The sequence below is a fragment of the Pseudorca crassidens genome, chromosome 10, assembly GCF_039906515.1.
Source record: "Pseudorca crassidens isolate mPseCra1 chromosome 10, mPseCra1.hap1, whole genome shotgun sequence".
In the NCBI taxonomy this organism is placed as follows: Eukaryota; Metazoa; Chordata; class Mammalia; order Artiodactyla; family Delphinidae; genus Pseudorca; species Pseudorca crassidens.
In genome coordinates, this window is record NC_090305.1 from 34,011,697 (window position 1) to 34,031,950 (window position 20,254).

A 20,254-nucleotide genomic window follows, 5' to 3' on the forward strand; every position below is an offset into this window, starting at 1 on the left:
AACTTCCTTCCAAAGCCCCGCTTAGTCCCCTCCCCAATTTGGAGCCACCACCCCTCTCCCCCCCGCCCCCCCCCAAGAGGGGTGGGGAGAGCGAGGAAGCCCGGCTGTGGGGGGTGGGAGGGGGAGGGGAGCCAGGGAGGGAGGGGAGCTAGGGGGAGGGGAGCGGGCTGCCGGCGGAGCTGTGACCCACCCCGACTCAGACGGCAATTCTCCCAAGTTCTTTGTGACACAAAAGGTAAACAGAAGGCCTGGCTTACCCCCCCCCCCCGCCCCCAACCCCATCTCCCCTCCCCTCCCCCAGCCAGCCAGATGGGCCGGCACGCTGCGGGGAAGGGAGAGGGGGACAAAAAGGGCAGACTGTGCAAAGGAAAACAAAAGAGACACAGAGACACCAAGAGACAGGAAACGTGGGGAGACAGAGAGAGCTGGTGGGTGAGAGACGAGGAGGTGGGGGGAGGGCGTGGTGGTCTCAGCAAGTGAGACAGCCTGGAGGGGAGCAGAGAGGGACGGGCCCAGTGACCCGGAAGTGCCAGGGAGAGGCCCTGGGCGCAGAGCCAGGGAAGAGGAGGCAGGCAGACAGGTACAGAGACAGAGGGCTCAAGCAGACTCAAACTCTGAGCGACAGATGTGAGGCTTGGTAGAGGAAGGGCTGGGCGGTCAGGTGCAGATGAGAAGGTGGTGTTTCTTCTCCTGCCCCTGCAGTGACTGCAATCCCCTCTGGAGAGCCGCCCCCTCCCTGGCACTGGGGATGGGGCCAGAGCAATTCCCCAGCCGGTCCTTCCCCTCCCTCGGTGCCAAGCCCACCCTCCGACCCGGCCCCAGCCCAGCCCAGTACAGCAGGGCATCCTCCTCACCTGCACGGCAGAGGCCGACTGCTTGCTGTCATTGTTCCCTGGGGAGCTCAGGCCCGAGGCCTGCTGCAGCAGGAACTGCCGGGCCACTTGAAGAGCCTGCAAGACAGGGAGGAATCAGTGCTCCGTGGGAGGGCAAGGGTCAGTGCAGGATCCTGGATTCAGGGAGCGTTTGGAGAGAATAAAGGGGAGGAGGTCAGGGTCATGTAGAAGGTCTTGGGGATGAGTGAGAGGGTCACAGGGTCCACCTGGGCTAGGGGATAAGGATAGAGGTAGGAGTCACTGAGAGAAGCTGCCAGGCTTTGGGGATCAGAACCTGTAGGGACCTGGTGAGGTTTTGTTGGGACTCAATGGGGTCAGCTAATGGGTCAGTGGTCAAAACAAGGACCCAGGAGAAAGTACAGCGGTGGACTCAGCCTATTAATAGTAGGTCCAGTTTGTCGAGCATCTACATGTGTCAGGCACTTTACAGGCAAGATGTCATTTAATCCTCTCCTGGGAGGGTGTGAGGTAGGGATTATCAGTCCCATTTTGCAGATGAGGAAACGGAAGATAAGTAATACGCCCAAGGTCACACAGCTAGGAAGCGCCAGAGCCAGGATTTGAGGCCAAGAAGCCTGGCTCCAAGGCCATCTGCCTTACTAGGTGGTCGGTCTGGGGGCTATGGGAGTAGCGTTCACTTGGAGTCAGAGCACACGGTTGGAGGGATGAGGGTGGAGTCTCAGGGTCTGAGCCCTACGTGGCTTTATGAGTCAGGGCAGGAGGTCTGGGAGCAGGGCCTTGTGGCACTGGGGGAATTGGATCAAGTCCTGAAGGGAGTGTGTGAGCTATCAGTGAGTTACACTGACTGTAGTGGTCGGGGCTTGGAGGCCACGGTGGCTCAGACTGGGCTCTCAGCTGGTGGGATCATGAGAATGGGAGATGCATGGAGTCTGCAGGAGCAGCCTCTCCGGCCAGGCAGTGGGCCTAGGAGGTGGGCGGACGAGCAGTGAGAGGTTGAGCAGGAGAGGTCAGGTAGGAGACAGAGGCCAGGAAGTTCTCTGTAAGGTCAGCCAAGCAAGCCCTCCATCCCCGGCCACTCCAGGTCAGTAAGGGGCTCAGAGGCAGGGGATGTGGGGACCTGTCCTGAATCCACATTTCAGGAGCACAAAATATACCCAGGTTCCTCAAAGATTTCCTTGGGGGCCAGAGCAGTTGTGTCCAGGCTTTTGACAGGGGGGCCTGGCATCAGGCAGACCTGGGTTTGAAGCCCAGTTGTGCCGCCTACCGGTAGTGTGACCTTGGGCAAGTTATCCCCTATCTTTGTGTTCCAGTCTGCTCTGCAAAACTGGGCCACTACCTAACTCTGAAATACGTGCGGGTGGGGGTGGGGTGTTAAAGGACCAATGCTTGGCACTTGGTCGGCATTCGAGGAGCAACGGCTTCCTTCCCTCCCGTATCCTGAATCTCTCACCTCCTCCAGCCTCTCCCCAGCGCACCTATTAAAAGCAACAGGCCACCTGCGGCTTCCTCGCACATCAATCCACACACACTTGTCTGTCCTCACGTGGACTTCCACTCTCCTACCCACCGCGAGCACCACCAAGGCAGACCTATAAGGTGGGACACGGATGCACTCATAGCCCCCCACCCCGCCCCTCAGCAAACACTTAGGGGGCGCCCACTGTACACCAAGCTTATATACACACCCCCTTCGCAGCCCTTTCACTGAATAGCTGAGCCCCCCTGAGGCCTAAACCTAGTTTACCTTAGGACAGTACCTAAACACCCCCGGTGTATCTATGGGAGCGTGTCCCGGGCAGACCTGGCGTCCAGATTGGCGTGCCCCTCACCAGCGCCCCAGATCCCAGGCCTCCTCCACACCCCTCCTCCCCGGGACCTCACACTGGGAGGAGTGGCCCGCGGTTGCTTCTCTTCAAGATTCACATCAGAAAGTAGAAATCTGACCTGAGTCAAGGGCTCTGAGAGGCTGTGGGAGGAGGTGCAGGGTGAAGAAGGGGAAGGAGGTGGCCAGCTGCTCATCCGGAAGGGGCCCTGCCTCTATGTGCCTCGTTTTTAGGGACCCCCCCCCCACCCAGGTCTAATGACACGGGCTGGACAGATGCTCTCTGTCCTCCAAAGGTAGAGATGGGGTAGAGGGGTCAGAGATCAGGGGGCAAGGTGGGTGAAGAGGATGGCTCAGAGGGGCGGGCAGCTCAGGTGACCCAGAGGGGATGCTGGTCAGGGTGGGGGGAGGAAGCCCCCCCCACCCAATCCCTGGTGGGAAGAGGGGAGCCACAGGGGAGGGTTTTCCAGGGGAAGTTGGAGGGAGTCCCGAGCAGTCTCCTGGTGGGGGGAGTGGCCTGGGGGGCTGGATTCTCTCCCCACTGACTCACTTACTTGGTGGTCCCCTGGAGCATGAAATTACAAGATTTACAGGAAAAAAATGACAGGGCCTTGCAATCTCATTCCTGTGAGACCTCCCTGCGACAGGCCCCACCCCTCCCATCACTCTGAGCCTTTCCTCCCCCGTTAGGCCAGGTGACGGGATCAGGTGCGACTCTAGGCCTGGCCAGGTTGTCACCTCCTCTGACCTCCCACCCTTCCCCCCACACTCCTTCCTTCCGCTTCCTACGTGCCAGGGACGGTGCTAGGTGCTGGGGACACAGAGAAACAGAACTTGGCCCTGCCCCAGGGCTCAGGGCCTGTGCTGTGATGAGATGCCCGTCACAGACTGAGGTGGATGGAGATGGACACCAGCACCAGGGCCCAGACGAGGTGGCAACACTGACTGGAGGCTGGAAGGGCAGGCTCACCAAGTGGACAGAAGGGTGAAGGGTTCAGGGCGTTCCAGGCGCAGCGACCCTCATACCACAGACGACTGAAATAGCCGGTGAGTCTGGGGGCCTGGAAACCACTTGCAGGGACAGAAAATTGAGCTGTGTTGGAGGTCAGTAGCCAGAGAGGCTGGAGGAGCCCAAGGGGTCTGCTCCTCTAGGCACTTCATTCATTCATCCTTCACTCATTCCTTCATTCACTTTCATGGCCACCCACCTCAAACTGGCTTGGAGAAGAAGGGGAGGTGACAGTGGGCAGCACACGCTCATTTCATGGACTTTGCTTACAGCCCAGCCTTGACCCAATTAGGGACTTGGTACCACCTAAAGATCACCCTATAGGTGCCCAGGGGTGAGGGTGATGGGCAGACCCTGGGTTTGGGGCCCAATCTCCCCTCCCCAGATGGCCTGGACATGTCACTGACTGCTCAGTGCCCTGTAATGCTACGCCATCCCCCACCCCCATCTGGACCCCTAGCCAGGGATGGTGCTCTGGGAGGAGGGGCGGGGGAGGCCCTCTGGCCTAGGATGTCCTCCTCCAGGGTGGTCACCCAAGGGATCAGGTAGATCTAAGACTTTCTAAAGCCCCGAGTCACAGTCGCCGCTCTGGCACACCAGGCATGTGTCTGCACTGCCTGCCGTGGCTGGGGCCTGATACACGGGGTTCAGTTTCTCTTCCTTGTGGGCCAGATACAGCTTTGAGTAGGAAGAGGCATTGAGAATCCCACCGGGGAGAAGGCATGGGGGTGCTCAGGGCAGAATGGGAAATTGGGAGCCATTTGGCCTTTTATACCATATTTTCCTGCTCCCTCCACCCCTCAGACTGAAAACCAAATGCCCAGCTCTGTGGTTTGGGGAATGAAGTCTAGTTTTCCTCTAAAGGAAGCAGTACTGGTCCATTCAGGGCCTGGACCCTGGCCAAAGGGATCTGGGTCCAAATCCTGGCTCCACCAAATACTGAGTGACCTTGGGTAAGTCACATCACTGCTCTGAGCCTCAGTTTCTTCCTGTGTAAAATGGGAATAACCCTGTAGTCAGCTCACAGGTTTGCTGTGAAGAACACATGTGACAGTGTACACGGAGTACCCAGCACAGTGCTGGCAGTGGGTCCTGGATGGACATTAACTCTTGTGATTGTGATTACTGATCTTTCACCTGCCCAGGCAGCTCCTGATCATTTGTCCAGTGCCACCCAGAAGGACTTGTTAACCAAGCCCTTTTCCATCTACACCCACCCCCATTCCCCCTCAAGCCTAAGAACTCAGTCTCGCTAATGAAGCCGAACTCTCCTCCCCCAACCGCCCATTCAGAAGTCATTAGCAGGAGCTTCACAATTAGGAACAAATGGCTTATAACGGATGGCATCCAGGGAGGGCGGCAGGGTTGGAGGGGAATGAAGCTAGTGCTTTGAGGGCAACAGGGAGCTGCTACGAAAAGAAAAACAAGTCTTGGGGCAGATGCATCTCTCATCTGCAGGATGAGACTACACCCTCATTTCTGTCTTGGAGAATTTGGGGGAGGACCAGCATCCTCTCTGTGGAGGCCAGGTGCAGGGCTGTTTACTGGTTCTTTCTCCAGGCTGGAGGATTCCAGGTCTGTGTCGGGGTCCCAGCCTTACTCTGTGCGTCTGGGAGGGCGGGGACGTGGTGCTCAGGGAGAGACAAGACGAAGGGCTGAACTTTGAAAACAGAGAAGCAGAGTCACGCAGGTCACAGACCTGGTGAGCTGGAGTGTTAGAGGGTATCTAGTCTAGTGTTTTCCCAATTGCTGGTCGTGAGCTAATGGTGGGTCATACAATATCAATTTAGAAGGTCAAAAAAAATAGGAAAAAATACACACACACAAACACACACACACACACGAAAACATCAGAGTTACTAGGTAAGCATAGCATTGTTTCGTGAAACTCTTGTGTGCTGCCACTCCAAATAAAAGGCATTGCTTACGGCAGATCTCCAGCAAAAAGGTCTGTGAAACACTTATCTAGTTCACTTTATCGATAAGGAAACGGAGATCCGAAGAGGGGCAGTAAAGCGCCCCAAAGTCACACAGCCGCAGAAGCAGAACCTGAGTCCCCCTGGGCCTGACACGGGGCTCTGCACAGGGACGAGGAGCCAGGAGCTGGGCAGACAGGATGGAGGAACCCCCGCCCCAGCAAACTCTGGTCTAATCCCGATGGTGGTGAAGAGGAACCAAAATAAACAAAACCCAAACTTCTTTTGTCTGCATCTCGCTAATTTTGGCAAAACTGGGATCTCAACTGTCTTGATAATTTCAACTGGGAGCTGGCTCCATTTAGGGGAAGGGGCCCTAGAAGGGTGTGTGGTGGGCCGGCCCACCCCAAACCTGAAAAGCCCTCCCAGGAAGGCCCATCACCTGCCCCCCACCCCCCCCCCGGAATAGGACTTTTGATTCATTTATCTATAATTCAGCGAGTATTTGTGAAGCCCCACAGGGCACTCACACGGTCCTAGACACTGGGGCCATGGCGTATTTGCATTAATGGAGCTCACGTTCTAATGGGATGAGACAGACCCTACAACGAAGCGAAGCGAGCTGTGAGATGGTGGCCAGCGTTACGCAGAGGACGGCTGGCTGGTTACTTAGGTTGTGTGGCCAGGGAAGGCCTCTCCGAGGACGCATTTCGGATGAGGGGGCTACTCTTTCAGGGGAGGGTAGTCACGGTTGGAAGGAGCTGGTGCCAGAGCCCGGAGGTGGGCATATAAGGTTGGAGCATCACGAACCAAAAAGGCCAGTGTGGCCAAGCTGAGCGGCCTGAGAAGAAGTCCCAGGGGTCAGCAGCGGCCACATCACTGGGACGATGGCTTTTTATTGCCTTCTACACTCAAGGAAAAATTGCTGGAGGATTTTAAGCAGGAATGGATACAATCTCTTGAGAGGAGATACCTAACCCACTGCTAGTAAACAGTAGGTACCTAATAAGTATTTGTTGACTTGAATTAAACAGGAAATGTCTCTCCATCTACCCCTTGAAATACAAGTCCTCTGGGACCAGAGTGTGGAGGGAAGGGGTGCAGGGAGAAGGGTCAGGGGTCAGGGGCCCCCCCCACTAAGGGTGCTGACCTGGGGAGATCCAGGTTCTCCACCAGCCAGGCTCTATCCTCCAGCAAAGAGACATAAAAATGAAATTACACAGAGAAGGGGGGCCAGGAGGATGGGGGAGAGGAGATCATAAACCCCCCGAAGTGATTCTACACCTTCTTCCCTTGGAAAAAAAAAAAAAGCTTTTTGGAAAAGGCTGTAAATTTTTTTTACACCAACCTCGTAAAAATGACATCGGCGCATTCTCAAATTAGAACCATTAAAATGAAAACCAGCAACGCGCAGATACAGACAGGCCCACGTGGGTGGGAGATGCACAGACCGGTTTTAGGACCCCTTCACCGCCAAGCGAGCGTCTTGAGAATGCCTCCTCTCCACAGAACAGAATTAACAAATGAACCCAACAGTGCCCCAAAGGGCAAGGCCCTCCCCAGAGGCTCCTTCCTTCCCTCCCTTCGGGCCCCCAGTGGGGAGCAGCCCCAGGCCCATCCAGCCCCTCTGGGCCCAAACCGGCTCCACCAGAAAGGTCCAGCAGTGGCATCCGGGAAGGAGCTGAAATAGTGCGGGGCAGTCGCGGGATGGTGGTGCTTCCCCTCAGAGAGACTCCTCCCAGATGCGTCCCAGTAACTGGAGTTCTCCAGAAGGAGTTCTATTCCCAGGCCTGGGTTCAGCGCCACCCTCACGCTAGCTGTTCCGCAGGGGCTGTAAGTGTGGGGTTTAGAGTGGGGACTGTGGGGGCATGCAGTTCCCTCCCCACTGACTCCCACAGGGGCTCCTCAGAATGAAGGGGCTCCAGTAGGAGAAAACCTAGCTCACCTGCGGAAACACTCACCCCCTTTCCCCAATTCTCCCCAGTCCCCAAACTCCTATCAGTAAGTACAAGAACTCTGGTAATAAAAAGGGGGTGAGAGGGGGAAAAAAGAGGGGGTGTCAGAATTCCACAGCAGAAGGGAAACCTGGGAGCACAGTGGACTTGCTCTTCCCTAGTCCCAAGGAAACAGGGGCCTGAGCAGCCCTTTCCCAGGCCCTAGGCCCTCTCCTTGACCTTTCTCTCCCCTCTTAGGGAAACTTCCTTTTTTGTTGGACTAGGGGGCAGACACACAAAACAGGGTGGCCTTTGGTTTAGTAACCCAGGAAGGGTAAGAGAAGGGGGGTTACGGTTGAGAGTGGTTGGGGCGCAGTGGTTGAGAGTCCGTCTGCCGATGCAGGGGACGCAGGTTCGTGCCCCGATCTGGGAGGATCCCACATGCCGCGGAGCGGCTGGGCCCGTGGGCCATGGCCGCTGGGCCTGCGCATCCGGAGCCTGTGCTCTGCAGCGGGAGAGGCCACAGCAGTGAGAGTCCCACGTACCACAAAAAAAAAAAAGAGAGAGAGAAGGGGGGGTTAGGTCCTCTCCCCTGAGGCATCCTCTCAGGACCCTGCCTGTCACCTTACTACCTGGGCCCACCTCTCACCTGCTCTGTTCCCAAGCAGGAGGGAGAGGTCGGTCGTTTCTAACACTACCCCACGACTGTCCCGGGTCAGGGACCTCACCCACGGGAACTTTCTAAGTCTCGCCTCTGAGGAGTTCGGGTCCCAGCTCTCCCTCCAGGCCCCCAGTACTTCCTGGGAAGGGGCTCATTCTACGGAAAGAAGAGGGGAGTTTGGAGGGTGTAGGACTAGAGATGAAGGAGCAGAATCTGGGGCAGCAGGGTGGGAGTCCCAAAGACTGAAGAAATGGGCCCCAGACCCGAAGACGAAACGCGTGTGTGAGGTGTCTGGGCTAATTCACCTCTGAAGCCTCCCCTTTCCACCCCATCCCCCTAGAGGAGAGCCAGATGGGGGAGGAGAACAAAAATCTCTTCCATTCTTTCCCCAGCTCCCTGACACTCCCCTCGCTCCATCTCTATGGAGGGGGGTGAGTTAAAAGCCCATGAATGTGCAGAGCCCCCAAACCATTTTGAATCTCCTCACAGGATGTGAACAGGGTGGGATTTGGCCCCAGTTGCCAAGGCAACTGCGGTGGGAGTTCCCAGACGCTAGGCAACCCTCCTGTGACCCCCGCTGACCTGTCACCCCCGCAACCAGAAGACAATAGGAGTGCAGGCTCCGGAGGCCCAGGACGCCTTTCAGCTCAGCCGCAGAGCCGGCAGCCCTGCCCGCCCTCACTGTCTGGCCCAGTCCTCCTGGCCCCAAGTCCGGCGAGCATCCAGCCTGGTCCCCAAAACCTCCCCAGGCCCTCACCTCCCCCGAGCTGGCACACACTTCTCCCAGCCCTGGCTGCCCCCCATTACGGATATTTGTGGAGTCTATGGGGAAAGCCCTACACACTGGGAACATTTTCATACAGGTGAAATTAGATTAGGAGAAAATGCAGGGCCGCCCTTCAAAGAAAAAAGCCATCCTAGAGGGGAAATGTGCGGTCGGGGGCCACTGAGGAAGGAGACTTTGTCTTGGTGAAGGAAGGGAGGGGGTTGGCGGGCAGCTGGCACGCCTGTTCGGTTCAAGGCATTCTTTAACAGCAGCTGGGGATCACCAACTCCAGCGGGCCAGCAGGGTGCCAGGTGCAAAATAAGGTTCGATGCGTGTTTGCTGAGTGAATGCACGCTCCAGGGCCCACAGCGCTCTCCTCTCCACGCTTCCTTCTCAGGGGTGAGTCTCCAGGAGACTGGAGACCAGATGAAAGCCCCAAGGACAGAGTGGAGGCGGTGTGGCTCTGTCACTCACCAAAAAGAGGGCTGGGAGGAGGGAGCGGGAAGCTGGGGCCTTGACTGCTGAAATGGGGCAGCCAGAGGGGGACCCTCTCTCCAGTCAGACAGAGCCTGGCAGCTGAGCCCTGTCTCCCCTACCCCGCCTCTGTTTAAACAAGCTCCCGGCCTGCTGTTGCATGGAAACAGGCGCCTGCTCTTGTTCCAAAGTGACGTGGCTGCCCTCTTCAGCACTGTTTGTTTCAGCCTAAAGTCCTGTCACCAGCCTGACTTCTGACTCGCCCTGTTTATCTCTCTCTCTCCTTTGTCAACTCATTACTCCCAAAGGCCAAGACTGCATTTCCAGGGCTTGTTTATCCAGAGCAGAGGGGCAGGGACTAACAGACCAACCGACAGACGGACAAAGAGGAGCCGCGGAGGCACGAGGAGGGGGGACCCGGGCGCTGCCCGAAGACCCACTCACACCCTCTGCCTCTGGAGTGGCCACTTAGAGCCAGGGGCCATTGCTGCTTTTGTTGGTTTGTTTTAAGAGCGCTTTTAGATTGGGAGTGGAGTGCTCTCACTCACTCACCAGCAGTGGTTAATTTAGCACCTACTAGGCGCCAGGCCTTGCTGCCTCCATTTCCCTCAGGGGACTGTGAGTGTGGTGGGAGCTGAGCCCTGCACTAAGAACCGGGAGACCTGAGATCTAGCCTTTCCCGTGTCACCTGGACAAGTCAGTGCTACCTCTGGCTGCCCCCTCATTGTGATATGGGAATAATAACACCCATCTCCCCAGGATGGTGAAGCAAGTAAAGACCCAAAGCATCAAACAGAGGTAAGGTGTTTGTTTGTCCTCAAAGGACTTCCTGGTGGGGGTCGAGGAGGAGGGGGCACTCGCTGGGCCACGGCCCTCTTTCCTACATTCACTCTACCCCACAAACAGTCAGAGACACTTGTTGGGGGGGGGACCAGAAAGTGTTACCCTCAAGCTCCCCCCAAAGCCTCGCTCATATATTGGAGGGAGAAGGACAGCCCACAGGCTGTTTCCTTTTAATTGAAAATTTTGTAATTTTAATTTTGCAGGGTTCTTTTCATAGTTTGGAGCCAAGAAAACCTTTTTTAAGTCTCAAATATTTTCCTTGGCCCCAGGCACTACGCCCATAGTGAGCCCAAATGGATAAAACAGCCCTCCCTCCGCCCGCCTCCAAATCTCCACCCCAGTTTATTTGTGAAACAGATACAGGATTTTCCAGGACTTTGGGATATTCACCAAAACAAACAGGGATAACTGGAACGTGGAATATAGATGGTAGAACGTGGCCTGAGCGCAACGCAGAACAGAGAAACCTGATCGGTACAGACAGTTCTGTCCCTCCCCACCCCACACCTCTCCCCACTTATCCTGATATCTGTGTTCAGTCTTCTCTTTAAATAATTTTTTTCAAGAAACTTTCCAGTTTCAGTATTCCTCCCAGCCCTCCCCCGACAGTCAAAATTTTTCACAGCTCTGTCTGCATAGAGGTGCAGGAGGGGAAGAGTTTTCACCCATACAAAATGGGTGGCCTTAGAGATTTCTGGTGGGGTGTGTTCTGTTATTATTTTGATGAAGGGCAGGGTTCTGCCCTTTGACCCTCTGTCCCCCGCAGGTGGGACAGATTCTGTGGGTCTCTTCCCCAGAGAACCTGTTTAGGAGGGCTTGGGAGATACCAGCAAACTCCCAAAGACCATCTCCCTAGAGAAAGGAGACAGGCCCTTACTGCTCAAGTTCCCACTGTTTGCAAGAGGAAGGAATTTTCTAAAGTCCTCAATTCTGTTCACATCCGTACTGACCAGGGATTTTACACCCAAACTGCATCTGATCCTAACAACCCCTGTACTTTAGGTGCCAAGAGGTAAGGGGAGCCCAGGACTCGCCAAGGTTGACAGCTGGGAAGGGGCAGGCTGGGGCTTAACCTGGGTTTGTTCAGTTCCTGCATCAGTGCTGGCTGACCAGCCCAGCGCAGAGCGCGGGGCTGGGCTTCTGACGGTGCTGCTTCCAGTCTGACCTCTAGCTTCAAGAAGTGTGGTGGTAAAGGGCCCCTTAGGGGCTATGGAGTCGGGGAAGGAGCCCCAGGGCAAACCTGGGAGAGAGCATGAGGGCGATGTGGGTACACACACCTGTGTGCACGAGGCGGGGGTGGGGTACGGGCAGGGAGGAACATGCAGTACCCGAATTTTCCACATTCCCAGCAGAGCCCCCAAGGGGCAATGCCACCAGCAGTGATTCAAGGAGCAAAGTCAAATAAGAGGAGCATCCCAAGGCCAGGGCTGGCTGGGCCGGTTCTCCTGAACTTGTCAAGCACGATTCTCCCTTTTTCCCCGGGGTGGGGACAGGACCTGGGGCCCCTGCTCTGTCATAAGCCAGCTAGGCTTCCCCACCCCCTAAGGCCTCTGGATCCTCAGAGAGGCTGGTCTTGGACTCCTGAACTCTGCAGTTTAGGGTGGGAATGATGAAGGGGAAGAGGGCGGGGGACGCAGACAGGGCTTCCAGTCTGAGCACTGAAAATGGAGGCCTGCCTCTGCCTACTGCTCTGGACCTTTTCCCAGCTGCCTTGACCCTTGGTGCCTGGAAGTTTAATCTCACAGCTAGCCTGCATCAGGGGCCCAGGCAGAGGTGGAGGTGGGGAACATTTCATAATACAAATAAAATGAAGATACCACTGTGCACAGCCCCCCTCCCCCAAAGAGCACACACCTAGAGCAGGGTCTCCCTACCCCAACCCTGTTTGTTAACTTGGCAGGGGTGCGGGAGGAGAGCCCAGGCGCCCACCCACGCAAGACGCACACCCTCAAGCCTGCTGCCCAGGCGTCTGTCTGCCCTTGTGGGCATTTCTGAGGCTGTTCTAAGGTCCATGATCTCAGGGCACCCAGCCCCACTTCTCTTTCTGGGAGGGCTGCTCTCCCCCTGCCTTAGTGACCACTCGAATGGGAGCGCACACAGGGGGTCCCTGCAGGCTGGACCTTCTCAAGAATGTTAAAGTGAGGCTGCGTGGCAGGGAGCGGTGGCCCCCAGGTGGCCAGGGTGTAGTGGGAAGAGGCCTGGCGCCCCTCTCCCCTCTCCTGGGTTGCTGGGAAGAGGCACCAGCGCCTACCTGTTGCTGCTGGAAGTGGAGCAGCTCCGCAGGGCTCATCTCGCCGTTGCTGTCTGGGCCCGCGGCCGCATCCCTGCCTGCGCTGCCTCCGGCGGGGGCCCCGCCACCACTGCCGCCGCCGCCGCCGCCATCCACCTGCCCGGAGAGGCTGCCCACGCCGTTCTGACCAGACGGAGCCGACCTGATTGTCTCCGAGGCGGATTCCACCATCATGTCGCTCTAGCGGGACCTGGAGGGGGAGGAGAGACACGGGGGAGGGGCTGAGGCTGGACAGGCAGGGCGGGTTCCACCCGGGGAAGCAGGCGGTGCCCCTCAACACCCCATCCCCAAACGACACAACCCCCACCAAGTCCTGGGGCGGCTTCTCCCTCTCAGCTTCCTGGAGGCTGATCCTGGGACCCCTGTTGCGGTGCAGACCCTCCCTCCTAAGGTCACCCTCCGCCCCAGGCAAGGGCAGCTCCAGACTGAATTGGAGGCCGCCCCGTTGCCCCCCTCCCCCACATTTCCTCGAGGAGGCGCTACCCCCCCAACCCCCCCCACACCCAAACCGGTTCAGGCCTCTCCCTCCAGGCTAGTGTGTAGGGCAGAGCGGGGGTGGGGGTGGGGGTCCTGCAAGGACTTGAAAGCAGGTGAGCTAGTCCCCAGAACCACCATATTGCCCCCCTCCCCGACCCGCCCCCACCCATATGCACCTGTGATGGCCTTTGTGTTTGTTCCCCCCCTAGATGGGGAGTTCCCCCGCTAGATGGGGAGTTCCCCAAGAGCAGGGCCTCCTTCCCGCACGCCCCCCCCCCCCAACACACACAGCAAAAGCCGCTGCCATTTTCCCAGCAACTATTGGGTGCCAGACCCTCTGCTGGGCCTGGAGCTGTGGAGCGAAGGCAGCTGGTGGTCCGACTTCTCTGACCTTCCATTCTAAGGCCTTCAGACCAGCACCTGGCCCAAAGCAGACACTCAATATTTACTGTCTCTACAGGCAGCAAGATCCCTTCTCACAAGAATTGTGGGAGAATAGTTTTTTGGGGGTTTTAAAAAATGTATTTATTTTTGGCTGCGTTGGGTCTTCGTTACTGCACAAGGGCTTTCTCTAGTTGCGGAGAGTTGGGGCTACTCTTTGTTGCGGTGCGCAGGCTTCTCATTGCAGTGGCTTCTTGCTGCGGAGCACGGGCTCTAAGTGTGCGGGCTTCAGTAGTTGTGGCACGTGGGCTCAGTAGTTGTGGTGCACAGGCTTAGTTGCTCCACGGCGTGTGGGATCTTCCTGGACCAGGGCTCAAACCTGTGTCCCCTGCATTGGCAGGTGGATTCTTAGCCACTGCGCCACCAGGGAAGTCCCGGGAGATGGTTATTATCATCTTGATTTTACAGATGGGAAACTGAGGGTCCAGACAGAGGATTTACCCAAGGCAGAGTCAAGGCCTGAATCCTGTATCTTCCCCCATCTCCCCCAACTGCCTCTCAAGAGTGGCTGAAACATGCTCAGAAAGAGGGAGGGTATGACTGGGATGGTTATGCTTAGCGAGGAGGAGGCTTGGGTTTCCTTCTACAACTCACGGAGGCTGTACTATCTCAGGGGCTCGTACACAGACTACGAAGCAGATGGGGGACTTCAGCATGCAGAGCTGTTCTCAAAGTCTGGGGTCTCCAGCTATCGTCAGATTCACAGCCCCCTGAGAGGAACAAAAGTTTCAGCCAAACAGGACACAGTTGGTACTCCCCACGGAGCTTTGACAGAAGTCTTAAACTCCCTAAACCTCAGTTTCTTTGTTTGTATAAGTAATTACTCCAAGCCTCTCAGATCCTGTGAGGAGTAAATAAAATAGCACATGCAAACCACCTGGCAGAGTAAGCGCCAATAATGATGTGTCCCTTCTTCACCTGCCCTATTTGTAAGGGTGAACACCCTGGGCTCAGAGAGGTCAAAGACTTGGCCCAGATCACACAGCGATCGGGCTGGAAGCCAGCCAGCGTTCTTTCCTTCCTTCTTGATTACCTTTCGGCCTTGGCAGACCCCACAACCACACGGTGTCCCTGACCCAATAAATAGGTGCAGGAGGGCCTTAATAGAGAAACTGCTGGAAGGATTATTTCCCGAGTTCCTTCTCCGAGGTGGCAGCTCCCCAATTCTCCTTCACTCTTGAAGAACTCTTTCTCCTCACTCTGTTGGGTCACTTGCTGTTTTTGTCCCTGCTGTCAGCAGAGTGGGGAAGATAGCGAGAGTATCTAGGTGTGCGTGGGGGGTTGGGGGGACAGAGCGCTGTGAAAGGCCCGTGGGGAGGCCACTAGTTCACGTGTATGCCATATTGCCCTGCTCTTGTGACTCTAGGTGTCTGTCCCAGTGGACCTGTGTGGCCTCCTGGGTGACCCTGTGCTGCTGGAGTTTGTGCATTTCTCTGTGTTCCCAAGGGCTTGTTGCTCCCCCACCCGCCAGTTGCTGTTCCCAATCCTGGGTTCTGCGAGGAGCTGGGCTAGGGGCAAGAGCAAGGTTGGGGGCAACGGTTCAGAAGAGACTGAGCACTTGGTCTCTGGCCTTAATGGTCGTGTCAGCTCCAGGGCCAGTAGCTACCAAATGATGGATGGGGTGGGCACCGTCCTCCATCCGCCAGAGCACAGGGCTCCAGCCCCTCCCCACAACCGCCCACCCGGACCCCTCCCAGCAGCCCACAGAGCACCTTCCCTCACTCAGGCCTGGGCCCCAGCTACACGAGGGGGATGGGGAGACAGCAGGGGCCGCTCTTCTCTCCCTCTGCCTGACCCTGGCCCTGCTGGGGGTGGAGAGCAGCTGCCTGCCCCGATTCCAAGTCTACTTCCCTGAGATCTGAAAACTCCTGGGCCCCAGGGGACAAAGACCAGAGCCTCAGGGGTGTGTGTGCACAGGAGAAAGGAGAGAGAATCCAGCAGTTTCTTCTTGGGGTAAGGGAGAGTGCCCCCTTCCAACATTCACACACACCATAAAGTTGCTCAGACAGCAAGTTTGGAAAAGGGAGAAAAAAGGAAGGAGGACGCAAACAGAGGTGCCCTTTTCTTTTCTTTTTATTTGGGGGGGGGGGGGCGACAGAGCGACACCCAGTGAACAACGTAATTGCTGCAATGTGGCTGTAATAACAGCTATTCAAGGGCCGGATCATTCATATTAAACAGGGTGAAGCCAGCCTCTCATCTGCATGCTCGGGATTATATGCATTTGAAAAGTCATTTCCGCAGGCTGTACGAACGGAACGGCATTAATTCCCACGTGGCGCACTGCTCTGCCCCCTCCCGGGGCCTTCACCTCCTTCCAGGCTCGCGCCTGCCTGTCCACCAATACCAATCCAAATCTGCAGGTGGGTGCTCCCAGGACTCTCCTCACCTCTGTCCTGAGACACCTGTCCTCCTGAGGAGGAGCACAGCGGCAGCCTCAAGCCTCCTTGCCTGTCTCTCTGCAGGTGTTGCAACAGCACCACGGTGCTCCCTGCACTGTGGGTGAGCAGGCTCTGCGTGCCTGGCGCCCGGCCACGTAGGGATGGGGTGGGGTGGAGTGGGGTACTGGAGGCAGGCCTTGATATCCGTGCCCTGCACCCACCACAAGGGTGCGGGCTGGAGGGGGGAAAGGCAGAGTCCGTGGGAGCCTGGACTCTGGCTAGAGAAGGCAGGGGACTGGGTGTCAGGGGGCCTGAGCTCAGTCACAACCAGCTGTGACTTCTCTGTCCTCCTCCTTCTCTGGGCCTCCATTTCCCCATCCCTACATGGAGAAGTGGTCTTGAAGGTCTCTTCTGACTTGGAAGCTCGAGGAGGAAAAACCCCTAGTCAGTATGTACACAAGAAGCCCCCGTGTTCTAGCGGCTGGTGAGAGCCACCGAGGTTCCACTTGAATCACAGCTGTCCCTTTCCCAAAGGGAAATGTATGCCTCAAATTTCCCAATGGGGACCGGGGCTGCCTGCTCTGGTACCGAGGGGGACCCTCCAAGAGCCCCCTCCTCCATTCATTCCCACCCTTCCGCCTCTCTCCACACACTCCTATCCTGCCAATCCGCGCTCCCGCCCCAGGCACCCATTTATTCAGCAAAGAGCTGCTGACTACCAGCAGAAGTGGAGAGGCGCTCTGGGAATGAGACCATCAGGTTTCAAGGGCCAGCTGTGTGACCTTGGGCAAGTCACTGGGCTCATACCAGCAAGTAAGGAGAGGAAATTAGAAGGCCTTTCCAGGATTTGCTAAAATTGAGGCCCACCCCAGCCTTCCCTGCACCCTCTCCTACGCTGCGCTGGGGGCAGAGGCCGAGTCATTTCCTGTGCTCTAGGATTTTTTGTCTGGGGCGCTTGGTCCTGTCCTTGGGTAGGTCCTGGTCTTCGGTCTATCAGGGTTCCCTTGGGGAGCCAGGGCACCTCGGAGCCTTTGGCCAGTACCCCGACGCTCCCGCAGACGACGCCGTCGAAAGGAAGGAAGGAAGGGAGGGAGGAAGGGAGGGAGGGAGGGAGGGAGGAAGAAAGGAAGCAAGCAAGCAAGCAGGGTCAAAGCCACAGCCGCCTCTTCCGCTCCGGGGGAGTCTGCGGGCCGCCGGGGGGGAGGGTGTGTGTGGGGGTCCCACTTCCCGAGGCTCCTGGCCCTTCGAAGAACGCGGGCTCGCAACGAGGGCCGCCTCAGAACGCGCCCGGGTCCGCCTCTGTCCCCTCCCTGGCCGGAAGTGACGAGTTCCACCTACCTTGGGGCCAAAGGGAGGACCCAAGGGCTAGGGTGCTCTCGGGGGAGGGGAAAAGGACGGGGGAGCCCCACACGCGTAGAAACTTTTTGTGCCTTTTCCGCGGGCCCATATGGTGTACGGAGTATTAATTACCGTAGCTTTTTAATTAACAATCGCTTAATCTGAGCCGTAACATTTGCCACGACACCCTACGCCTCGTTGCGAACCCGCGCCGCCCGCCCTGCCAACTCATCAATTAATTTTTATTGACGTTTTCTTCCCCAAACAGGCACAATACCAGGGTTTTCCAATTAACACCTCCGCGATCTCTAATTAGTGCAATTAACAGACTGATGGATGCCCGGAGTTTACCCGCGAGGGAGGGAGGAAGGGAAGGAGGGAAGGGGCGGGGCAGTCCCCAGCGCGCTCTCTCTCCCGGCGCGCGTCCCGCAGGGCGCACACGTGCATGCGCTCGGCCTGAGATGGGGCGCACCCCCAGCTCTTAGGGGAGCACGGCGGGTGGGGGCGTGACCACAGGTAACCTGTACCCAGAGCAATAGTGGTGATTTGAGTTGAAATAGCAGGCACAGCCCTTTTGGAAACCTAGAACCTAGTTGGAGAGACAGCTGAAAGCCTGAGACTAGAAGTTGGGAAACTGGCTTCTAGCCCCAGCTCTATCACCAACTTGCTGTGCGACTTGGGCCAAGTTAGTTCTCCCCTTTTCTTCTCTGTATGATGGGGGAAACTAGACTAGATGTAACTACCAATTTATAATGCACACCCCTATCAACTTCCAAGAAAGACTGGGAAGCAGACTGCAATAAAAGATAAAGCTACTTAAAATATAGTATCATGGGGTAGTAGGAAGGGAGAATAAATAGGCCAAGATCTTAAGCCAGAGGATCTCACACTTGAGTGCATCAGAATCACCTTGGAGGGCTTGTTAAAATACAGATTCCTGGGCCCCAGGCCTGGAGCTTCTGATTTTAGGTCTCTGGAATGAGCCTGAGAATTCATTTCTAAAAAGTTCCCAGGTGATGCTGATGCTGTCTGTCCAATACAACAGGGCTTCAACGATGAGCACTGGCTTTCGGTTATGAGCTTCCTGGTGGCCAAAACGAGATGATCTACCTCCAAGACCATTAATTCATTCAACATGGATTTAGTGCCCCATTAAGCTAAGCACTGAAGACCTATCTGCAGGAAACTGAAATTCGGTCCTGGACCCCTACAGGCTTACAAAACACAAACAAGCCAGTACAGGTGTCCTGGCTGCTTTGAGGGCAACTGGTAATAATGGAGGTCCTATTCCCCCTCCCTTTTTTTCCTGGGTAAATCTGGCATTTGCCTTTTCGAAAGTTTAGCCACTAGTGGAGTTATGGTCATGAACAAAGTCATTCTTCTCTCTCCTCTGACGCTGGCCAGGAGAATATTTCACCGGCAATGACCCTTCATCCATTCATTGGTTCAACGAATATTTAAGCACTTACCCATGTGCCAGGCTGTGTGTGTGCAGACCTGAAGAGAACAGGGCACAGGCCCTGCTCTCCTGGAGCTAATGTTCCCAGGAGGTGAGGCAGATGATAAATAAGGACACAAACAGATAAGCTCAAATAAAATAAATTCTATCAAATATGAGTGCAGGGAATAAACAGGGGGATCTAATTTACACGGGGACAGGGAAGGCTTCCTTTTAAAATGGCATCTATACTTAGAAAAGAATGAGCAGGTACGGGTCAGGTAAAGTGTACACTGAATGCAGGGGACCAGCATATGCAAACGCCCTTATTTTACAAGAGAAGTCACTGGTTTCAGACTTTCTTCGGAGCAAAACGTCTTTGAAATGGACACATTTCTAGATTATATAAAAAGACACCTAAGTGGGTACCACACAGAACAGAGCATGCGGATGCTCTTTATTTCCTTCTTTCTCTTTCTTTTCCTTTCTTTCTAGCTGTCCTGCTATCAGCTCTTACTTGTGTCAAGGGACGTAAAGCAGAGGGCTTTTCAGAGCAATGAGCACTGGCATTTCAAGTAACTTGGGATACTTCCCAATCTGTCATCCCAAGACCCAGGGATCCCCTTCCCCATTCAGCTCAGGCCCCAAAGGCCCACTGGCTTCAGGCCACCAGGTGAGGGAGGGCTCAGGCAGGAGCCACTTTGGGCCTCAGCCTTTCTTATCAGCCCCTCATTTGGCATCCTACCTGCTGACCCTGCTCTGATCTCTTATTACCTCTGTAATTAGAACATGAGCAGTGAGGTCACCATTCTGAGCCTTGGTTTCCCTGTTTACCATACGAAGCTAATACCAATAACCCTTCCTTTCAGGGTTGCTGTGGTATCAAATAAAATACACTGCCAGAGAAGGTGTTCAGAGAAGGGTATTAACTACAGTTATGGGGACCCAGCAAGTCCAGATCCCATCCCCTCATCCTAGCCTTAGGGTTTGGCATTTGAGGAAAGTGAGACAGAACCCAAGGGTTAGAATGTCTCTGTAGCCCCAAAATGGGTCCCCACACCAGAGCAGGTGATGTGAGTCACATGACCGCTTGGTTCTCTGATCAGCCCGGCAGTGTCTCTCCTCAAGCAGATGGGGCTGTCAGAGTTCCAGAACAAGCTCAAACCCTCTCCAGGCCCATGCCCTCCCTGTACTCGGGGACTCTCCCTTGTGTGGGTCAGAGGCTGGCACCCTCGGTTTTCTCCCTAAGACTCCCACTTCAGCCTGAGAGTCTCCCTAAATGACACACTAGGAGCTATCTGGTCCAACTTTAGGGACCATTCAAGGCCTCTTCTTGGCACAAAACTTCCAAGCCCAAGGAGCTAGTGCACGTGGCAGGGTGAGGACACATCTCTAAAAGGCTGCAGCAACCTCTGATGTGGAAGGGGACCCACCATCCTGGGCTGTCTGTTCCAGGTTCGCCCCCAAGTTTGTTTGTTTATTTATTTATGGCTGCGTTGGGTCTTCGTTGCGGTGCGCGGGTTTCTCATGGCAGTGGCTTCTCTTGCTGCGGAGCAAGGGCTCTAGGTGCGTGGGCTTCAGTAGTTGTGGCTTGTGGGCTCTAGAGCACA

The 20,254-nt window shown here is 56.0% G+C and overlaps 1 protein-coding gene across 3 annotated transcripts in view; it reads right to left on the minus strand.

The window, feature by feature from the left end:
• The window catches only part of FOXP4 (forkhead box P4), a 51,014-nt gene that overhangs the window by 19,577 nt on the left and 11,183 nt on the right, over positions 1–20,254 (minus strand). For all 3 annotated transcript variants that reach the window (XR_010946834.1, XM_067753013.1, XM_067753014.1), the window contains exons 2-3: positions 12,531–12,759; positions 855–950 (exon numbers count right to left, since the gene is read on the minus strand). Coding sequence is in view for 2 of the 3 variants with exons in the window: in XM_067753013.1 (XP_067609114.1) it covers positions 855–950; positions 12,531–12,743 (309 nt within the window). In the remaining variant the exon portion in view is untranslated. The remainder of the gene's footprint in view (positions 1–854; positions 951–12,530; positions 12,760–20,254) is intronic.